The 9,093-nt window shown below is 51.0% G+C and overlaps 1 protein-coding gene across 2 annotated transcripts; it reads right to left on the bottom strand.

Moving 5' to 3' along the window:
* Positions 1-5,393: 5,393 nt before the first annotated feature.
* LOC119285671 (zinc finger protein CONSTANS-LIKE 13-like) lies at positions 5,394-8,091 on the bottom strand. 2 transcript variants are annotated; one of them, XM_037565008.1, is made up of 4 exons: positions 7,326-8,091; positions 7,016-7,234; positions 5,978-6,273; positions 5,394-5,876 (listed from the first exon to the last, which is right to left on the bottom strand). In XM_037565008.1, exons 1-4 carry the CDS (start codon positions 7,857-7,859, stop codon positions 5,783-5,785), a joined length of 1,143 nt encoding a protein of 380 aa, XP_037420905.1. In that variant the 5' UTR covers positions 7,860-8,091; the 3' UTR covers positions 5,394-5,782. The 2 variants fall into 2 exon arrangements, with proteins under 2 accessions (XP_037420905.1, XP_037420904.1); XM_037565007.1 differs by having other exon boundaries at positions 7,016-7,240; positions 7,326-8,083.
* Positions 8,092-9,093: the final 1,002 nt, after the last annotated feature.

Raw genomic sequence — 9,093 nt, 5'->3', positions numbered from 1 at the left:
CGAGGGCCCAGGCGCACTCTATATAAGCCACCCCTGCCCTCTGGCACATGGGTTCGCACCCCCGGTAACTATAACACACTTCAATCGACAAGCCTCAGTGGCACCGAGACGTAGGGCTGTTACCTCCTCCGAGAGGGGTCTGAACTCGTAAACATGTGCGTACAACCTCGCCATAGCTAGGACTCCGCCCTCACCTACGTACCCCCTACTTCTACTGCCAGACTCGTTCCCACGACAATGGAGGAATCACCCTCGATGGTCCACACTTGAGGGGTTGCACGACAGGGTCGTTATCTAGAGTGGTGAAGGAGGAATCACCCTTGATGACCACGACCTAATAGCTACACTACAGGGTTAACATCAGAAGTGCTAACGAGGTATCACCCTTGGAACTCGATAGTAACTCTGCAGAGTCGTACAACTAGGTGGGGGTGATGTGCGATGTCGGGGCCTGGACGTCGATCATGTTGATCGAGTCATCGAACATAAAGCGGGGCAACTGGGACAAGGTGAGGGGTCACATATGGATCACTAACCAACCTATACTAAGCAGTTTAGGATAAACATATAAGGTATGAAAGCAGGTAACAAAAATAGGTTATGCATCAGAATAGGATCATACAAAAATAATAGCAGTTCTAATGAAAGCATGAGAGGAAAACAAATGGGGATATCGGAATGATCAAGGGGGGTTTGCTTGCCTGGAAGCTTTGTAGATAGATACAATCCCTCGACGGTGGAATAGTCGAAGATTGGTTTAACTGCGGTCTAGGGGTCTACCAGAAAAGAAGTAACGAAATGGGAACACAATAAATAATAGAGCAATCAAAAGCATCACAAAGCATAAATGGCAATATGCGACGCTAGGGTTGGACTAACGCAATGCTACACTTTGCAGACGTGGAGGGAAAACATCCGGGAATGTTCTCTCAGTGTTTGGCATTTTTCGGACAAATGAAAGAGAGAGGACAGTTCCATGTTCGCCATGCTAGAGGCACGTGACAGATGAATGGAGGGCATAATCGGATTCGTCATATTTTTCTGAGAAACTTTCATGTATAACATATTTTCATCAGAGCTACAGTTAATTTCTATGATTTTTCAAAGGTTAAAGTATTTTATGAAACTATTTATTATTTTGAATTAAACAGGAAACTTGCTATGGGTACCCAAGAATGTACCCAGCAGAAAGGTTGTGTGACTGATAGTTGGGTCCAGTGACAGAGTTGACCCAATCAACAATTGACTGGTCAAATGATGAATAGTAACAACAGGTCCCGCATGTCATAGACTAAGATATCTTTAATTTTAACTTAGCATTTTAGTTTAACAATAGGGTCCACAAGTCATTGACACATCAGGCTAACTAAACAAAAGTTTAACTTAAACAAAACTTAATTAGCACTACTAATTGAGAGGGCCCATGTGCCAAAGGCATGTACATGCACTCGGTTGTGCACACACACACATCACATAGGCACATGGCCATGGCCACGACCACTGCCGAGGCCAGTAGGGGAACTGCCAGGGAAGGGCGCAGGCGCGAGGGGGAGGGGGAGCGGAGTGGCGGGCGACGGCGGGCAGAGGCGGCTGGAGGCGGGCAATGGCGGATGGAGACGGCTTGATAGGAAGTCGCGGTAGCATGCAACGGTGGCAGCAGCAGCAGACACTGCGTGGGGCTGTGGCGAGGCCAGGAGGCCGAGCGGTGCGCGCGATCGCCGGGAGAGGCGGCCGCCGCCGGCATCGGCACTGGCGCTGGCGGGGGCACACGCTGGGGCATGGTGGGGAGGCTCAGCGGCCGCGGCGCAGTAGAGGGAAGAAGGGCGGAGCGCGGCGGCAGGGTGGGGAGCGGGACATGCGAGCGGGCAGAGGCGGGCACGACCGCAGGCGAGCGCGGGCGCGGCCAGGCTGCCCCCGGTCGTGGCCAGAGGCTGGGGACGCACAACCACGGGCGTGGTGACCGGAGCTGGGGTGCGGCGGTGACGACAGCCTAAGGCGCCGGACCCAAAGCGAAAAAGGGGGGAAACGGAGGAGGATGAAGTTACTTCTCACATCGGTGTCGAGGAGCGACTCGAGGTCGAGGATGACGATGATCTTTGGCAGCACGCGGTGGCCGTGGCGAAGGGGATCGATGCGTACGTCGTTGTGGTGGCCTTCCGGCTTCGATCCATCATCGAGGAAAACAAAGGCGAGCTTGGCGGAGCTTTTGGATACGCCGACGAGGCGAGGTGAGGTCGGTGGCTATGCAAACGATGGTTATGCGTCCAAGGAGGCGTTCAGGCGAGCTCTATACCGGCAGAGAGGCGCGAGGGAGAGGGGATGAGAGGGTTAGGGTTCATCCGGGGGGGTTGAGGCCTCAAGTTGAGCGCTGGGGGGCTGGATGATCGACACGTAGGCAAGGCAAGGCCATGGCGCCGATGGATGCTTTCCATGGCCTCTCTGTCTCCCTATAGCGAGGAGGTGGGGAAAATATTGCTGGGCTAGGCCAGCTCATGTAGTAGCGGGCCTTAAGTGCCTAGTAGTTTCAACTTTTTTCACATTGTTTTGCAATTAAGATAAATAGCAATTGATTTTTTTTGACAATGAAATTTGGCACATAATTATTAGTCACAATTTTAGAGAGGCCCAAAAAGTTAGAGGTCAAATGAAATTGTGTAAATATTGGTTTATTTTGAAAATGGTATTTTACTTGCTGTTGGACCACTTATTAAATTCCTAAGGATTTATCTGTGGGACAAATGAAGTTGGTTCCACCATGACAATGATCAAGGGAATTTATAGAATAGTGTGAACATTTTAGTTTACTGTTTGAAGAAACATTATTTTGACTTGCAATTTAAATTTGAATTTGACTTGAGTTTTAATTAAGTAAAATTTTAGCTTAGCAAGCATGGTGACATGACATCATTAGGGTGAGGTTACTCTAGCAGATCACCGGGGGTGTTACACAGCCGCAGCGTGTAGGTTGTGCGACGACGGGAAAACCTCAGGACGGCAGCAGGGACCGCGTGCCATGCTCGCTACGGCCTGATGGGGGCAATGCGGCGGCAGCGCAATGGGTAGTGCAACCATGGGGATGACTTGGAGTGGACGACCTTAGGGCGGCGGTGGACCACGGGCCACGGCACTACGACCCGAAGAGGCGACATAGTAGCTGCGCGTGGGTCGGTGCAGCTCTGGAGAGAACCACGGGGTGGCGGCAATGACCGCGTGCCACACTCTCTACGACCCGATGGAGCGACGCAGCAGCAGCGTGAGGGTCGGTGCAGCCACGATGACGGCCTAGAGCGGACGGCCTCAGCGCGGCGGTGGACTGCAGGCTGCAACACTACGGCCCGAAGGGGCGACGCATCGGCAACGCGTGGTCATTGTAGCCGCAGGAAGAACCATGAGACGACGATGATGTGGTCCGAAAGGATGGTGCAGCTGCACTAACAACTCGATTGGTGGAAGAGCGGTCATACTCGGTAATGATCTTTACAGGACCCACGTAGAAAGCGGATCGCGAGCGGTCAGGCGATAAGACGATCACATCATGATAATAGAACCGAGAAAATACGGGTGGACGGCGAGACAACTGTGGCGTACGTCCGCAGCCGAATGTGCCAGGAGCTTTTTTTAACATTGGTACAGACACAAGCGCATATACACGCACATACACTCACCCATATGAACACACACACACCCTACCCCTGTGAGCACCTCCGAAAGACTGAACCGACATATCATCTTGAAATTTACGAAGTCATCGTAGGCACCTCGTCGGCACCTCGTCGACGGGAATGTCTCCTCTCACTGAATGCGCATCACCGAAAATCCTGAAATAAATTCAGAAATAAATGCGAGCACCAAGATTTGAACTCTGTTGGGCTGAAGATACCACGTCCCTCTAACCATCCAACCACAGGTTGGTTCGCGAATGTGTCAGGAGCTTACAACTAAAGGCACGCACATGCATGCAAGTATGGACGAGCCTGCGTTTTTTAACATTAGTACACACGCAAGCGCTCATACATACGCGCATACACTCACCCGTATGAACGCACACATGCACACCCTACCCCTATGAGCACCTTCGAGAGACTGAGTCGGCATGTCATCTTAAAATTTACGAAGTCACCGTAGGCGCCTCGTTGTCGACGAGAACGTCTCTTTTCAATAAAAGCGCATCGTCGAAAATTCAGAAATATTGCGAGTACCAGGACTTAAACCTTGATAGCCTGGGTACGAGCCTGTGTTGCTGCACGGGACCACTGCCAACACCTAGCGTAGCGGCACAGGTAACTAATCTCACGGGGCGGGCGACGCAGCGCTAGACGAAGTCCGGATAGGACCGCACGAATGGCTGGCCACACGGTTAGAACCAGCAAGCCAGCGTAGGAGTACGCAAACAGCCAGTAGCAATGAGAATGCCGTGGAGTCGCCGCCCGTTACAGAGCAGAGGCGCGATGTAAATGACGAGTGGGTGGCAGGCGATGCAAATCGATCTTAGATCGAAAAATAAAATGAATAAGTGGATTAAACAACTGGTGAGATGAAAAAAGCCTGGATTAAAGGGTCAGGAGAAAGACTTTTTAGGACAGCCGGTCAACCGAATCGGCATACGAACCCTAGGCACGGACGGCGTGGCCCTCCTATGGCGATCATGAAGATCCATCGTCCCGGGGCAGCGCGGAGACAACGGTTAGAGTTTGGATTGGTTAGACTGATACCATGTTAGAGAAAATAGACAAGGATTGGTGAAATTGATGTTTATTGTCCGAGTCTCATGATATATATAGGTAAAACTGTATTTATCATAGCTTGCCACAAAACTTGTTTAGACTCGCCAAATTTTTAACGGGTTAAAAGTTTTTAAAAAATATGAAATAAATATGTGATAGTCTTTTTAATGTAATAAGATGATCCAACAGAGGGATTGTGAAAATATACATTTATGTGTTCTCGGCAAAAATAACAAGCATTTCAGCTCAGTACGACATAAATATATACTAAACTATGACACATACAGTCGTATTTTTTTAATCCCTTCGTTGAATCATGTTATATTATAGGTGTGTTGTTTCAGTATTTTTTTCATGATTTTTGAGAACTTATCCACCGTTAAAACTTTTAACTAATTCTGTGTCAAGCTATTATAGAAAATCCAAGGCAGGATCAACTTGGTACAAAACAAGGCAAGACCAAATAGGTCCTAGTCTATCCTATACTTCCTAATAATCATAATACTCAACATTGGTATTATCAAGACTTGTGTTTTACTACTGATTTTTTTCTTCAATTTCAACAAACCGTAGATCAGTGAAAATACAATATGTCCATCAGCATTTGCTCCAAGGATTTGGTAACTACTATAGAGCACTCATGAAAATGATTTACTCAACAAAACCCAATGGTGAGACAAAATTCACTAAATCATGCCAAAATGGCATTCTGTCACTCTCACTTGCCTGTAGTACTAACTTTCACAGAGTTCATAGATGGAAACTATATACAAGGGTTGGACTAACAACTCCCCTCAAAACATTAATATAGCCCATATGTTGCAACGTACTCCCTCCGTCCTAAAATAAGTGTCTCAAGTTTAGTACAAATTTTTATTGTACTAAGCTTGAGACACTTATTTTAAGACGGAAGGAGTACATTATTCAGATTGTACATGAACATCTGCCCAACTGAAGACCAACAAAATGTTCACGCCTTATGTATCATCTGCACTCACTCCTAATTAGTGTCCTTCCTTCTGTCCAAGATGCAAAATAGTATACTGCAAAGTCAAGACTTAACTCTGATTTGCCTTTGCAAAACGGCCCTTGATTCTCAACCTGCTGTCCGCACGAGCTTTGCGGGACTCATATCGCACCTGTTTGTCAAATCTGCAAAATGAAATACGGTTATACACGTGATATCAACATTGAATGCACCCAATCCGACACTTAGGAAGAAATTTCACATGCAAAACATATGCTAAGCTCACCTCCTTGTCCTCCTCTTTTCTTTATAGCGGGAAATGACAATGTCGCGGTCAAGGCCAGCAACAACATCAAAGCCACTTCTTTTGGGGAAAGCTTGCATTGGCATGCCAATACCAGGATTTGCCTGCTGGCTATCGTCCATCATGCCACCATTGCTCATGCTGGGGCAAAGTTCTGACATCTGAACAAACAATGACAAGCATGCTTCAGCTGAGTTTGCTGGAGCCTGCTCCTGTTCATACTCGGTCTTGCAGTCATCTTTTAGGGCATGACAATCGTTGTTGTTCCATCCGCCGTTCTGCCAGACAGATGAACGGACATGTTAACCGACCACTCTATAATATGGTAATGGATCATCAAGTAAGCTAGGACTATGTGTGAAAGAAAATAAAAACCACTGGAGATTTTATATTGGTTTTCCCTCCGTCCGGGTTTATTAGGCCTAAAGACACTTTCTCTTATACCAAGACACATAGTAATTTGCTCATATTAATTCTTTCATTTCACTCTCAATGCACTCTCTCACGTGCATGCAGCCAATGAAAAAGCACGCTTGAAGTGTATTAATTTTCCAGCCATGGCACTAACAACAATGACTTTCAATGTAATCAATAAAATGGTTGCATGCATGCACCTTTTCAAAACGGGGCCTTATAAAAGTGGACATGCTTGTAATACAGAGAGGCCTAATAAACCCGGACGGAGGGAGTATCTTTTAGAACCCTTAGCTGTTATACCAGAGAATTAGACACAACACTGAAGAATATATGCATCATCAACATAGCTATGACTTAATAGAAAAGCTTGCTGATAATATCTTCGCCACATATGGTGCAGAATATCTCTACTCTTCTAATCTCTGCCGTTTGAGTAGATATGTCGCAAGTTGTCTAAATACAAGTTCAGTCAACACTCAACACCTGAGCCAAAATTCTTCTTGGTTGATGAGTAATTGCAGTGGGAGAAAAAAATGATCATCGTTAGATTCACAGTAGTACATCCGTCCAGCATGGGGAAATTAGTCAGATAGACTGCAGTACCTCATAACCAGGGGTTGGCATGGTTGCAACCTCATGGCTGTTATCTGTGCCGAAATCGCCATTTCCAGTGGTGTGCTGTGACTCTGTCCAGGAAGGCAACTGATGAGCAGCTTGCTCTGCCTCCTCACGAGGTGTTATCTGACCGCCGCCCATGTCCACCTCCGCGAGCTCACGTAACTGCCGTATGACCTCATCGTTCGTCTTTCCTTCGGGTGAGTTCTGGATCTTTTGCAGATGAGTTAGAGCTAGGTGTGAGAATTCAGAGCAAGAGCAGAAAACTGGGGAATTTTGGCAGAGAGCGAGCAGGTACCTTGGGCGAGGACGGCGTGACGAGGGGCTGGAAGCTATGGCAAGAAGTGGTGGGCACGATGAGATCCTCCAGGCTGAACACCTGGGGCTCCTCCCAGATGGCCCACCAACCGTCGTCGGCTTTGCCGGCCGAGGGCTTGTCCAAGTCGGGGACCCCGAGAAGAGCAGCGAGGTCGTGCGCCGAGGGTCGTCCCGTGTACCCCTGGACTGTACAGCGGTCGTGCAGCGGCAGCTCGCCGTCCCTGCTCCTCCCGAAGTCGCAGTTGGAGCAGAGGAATTCGGGGCCGCCGTGGCGGAAGACGGCCCCGGTGGCGCGGCATGCGGCGCAGAGCGGAGCGCGCAGGTGGCGGGAGCAGACCGCGTTGGCGGCGTGCACGTGGCGGTCGCACGGCAGGCAGAGCCTGGCGCTGTCGGCCCGGCAGTACACCACCGACTGTGGGCCGCTGCAGTAGTCGCAGGCTACCGCGTCGGCAGAGAGCTCCTTCTCCATGGCCGGCAGCTCTGGATCCTGGCGCTCGTCTTGACCCATGTCCATGTGATGGACTACCGGTGGAAAAGATGGACTGGTGGAAAAGAGCTTGGTAGGCGCTGCTCCCTACAAGGAGAAGGAGAAGGAGAAGAAGAAGAGAATGAGGAGGTGGAAGAGATAATGCGTGCATATACGGCTTGCTTGCTTGCTTGCGGAAAAAGAAGAAGAAGAAGGTGGGAGAAGAAGCACGAGAGGCGGAGTAAACCGCGAAAGGGATGGTTCGAAAGCGAGGAGGCTGCCTCTGCCTCGTCACTCACTCGCGTAGCTCGGTCCGATATTTCTGTCATGCCTGGATGACTGTGTGCTGTGAGGCCGGCGACGTGGCGGGCTCCGCCGTGCGTGAGGCTGGCCGCGGGCCAGGTGTTGGAGCGGCAGTCTCGTCGCGTCGACGAGCCCGGGCACGGACAAAGGCGGCTTCTCCATGGTTCGATCGACTGCGGGAGTGGGGGTGGGAAAGGAAAGGAAAGGGTTATCTCACGAGATCTTGCAGGTCGAGCCGACAGGAGATGCGGCCGTTGGCGGAAAGGGACCGCTTGGACGGGTCTCGAGCGGAGCATGACGCAACGGCTGAGGTAATGCCAAAGAGTATGGCATCGCTAGCCTAGCCTTGGCCTTGTGAAGGTGACTATCTGTTGTATCTCGCCTGCCCACCTCGCCCCCGCCGTCGGCCACTGCGGCCCTGGCGTCCACGCCTCCCGCCGGCGGCCACTGCGGCCCCGGCGTCCACGCGCCCTTGCAGGCGGCATTGAGGGCCTCGGATCTTCGCCTCTCGTCCTCCTTCCCCCCCTCTCTTCTCTGAGGCCTCGTCCATGGCGTCTGACGGATCGCGAAGCCCTTCCTCGGTCGCGTCGGCCTTCCCGCGCGACAGGCCGGTGGTGTCCGGTCTCGGCCTCTCTGGCTCGCCGGGGTCGGCAGGCTCCTCCCCTGTAGGCGCTGCGGTGGTTGGTCCGGGAGCCCTGGCTGCCCCGGCTCAGGAGGCTGGGTGGCACAAGCCTGGGCCTTCCCGTAAGGCGATGTGGCGTCGCCGGCGTGCGCTGCGGCGCCAGCAGGGGGCTGGCGCGCAGGATGGTCGGGCCTCCCCCATCTCGTCTGAGAGGCGTCAAATCCCGCCGGACCTCTGGGGTCTCTGTTTCAGATGTTTCGAGGATGGTCACCGACAGCAGGATTGCACGAGCGACCCCATGTGCATTCCTTGTGGGCTTTCTGGTCATGTTTCCTCCCAGTGCAAGAGGCCGCGCAG

The sequence above is a fragment of the Triticum dicoccoides genome, chromosome 4A, assembly GCF_002162155.2.
Source record: "Triticum dicoccoides isolate Atlit2015 ecotype Zavitan chromosome 4A, WEW_v2.0, whole genome shotgun sequence".
NCBI classification, from domain to species: domain Eukaryota; kingdom Viridiplantae; phylum Streptophyta; class Magnoliopsida; order Poales; family Poaceae; genus Triticum; species Triticum dicoccoides.
This window is presented reverse-complemented; position numbering and strand designations above follow the sequence as displayed.

Bases quoted from the DNA above. Each gene is read 5' to 3' on its own strand.
- LOC119285671 (XM_037565007.1), bottom strand. From the start codon at position 7,859: ATGGACATGGGTCAAGACGAGCGCCAGGATCCAGAGCTGCCGGCCATG. The intron at 7,241-7,325 runs GTACCTGCTCGC...CATCTGCAAAAG, and splicing joins TCACGCCGTCCTCGCCCAAG to ATCCAGAACTCACCCGAAGG. The intron at 5,877-5,977 runs GTGAGCTTAGCA...TTCATTTTGCAG, and splicing joins GAAAAGAGGAGGACAAGGAG to ATTTGACAAACAGGTGCGAT.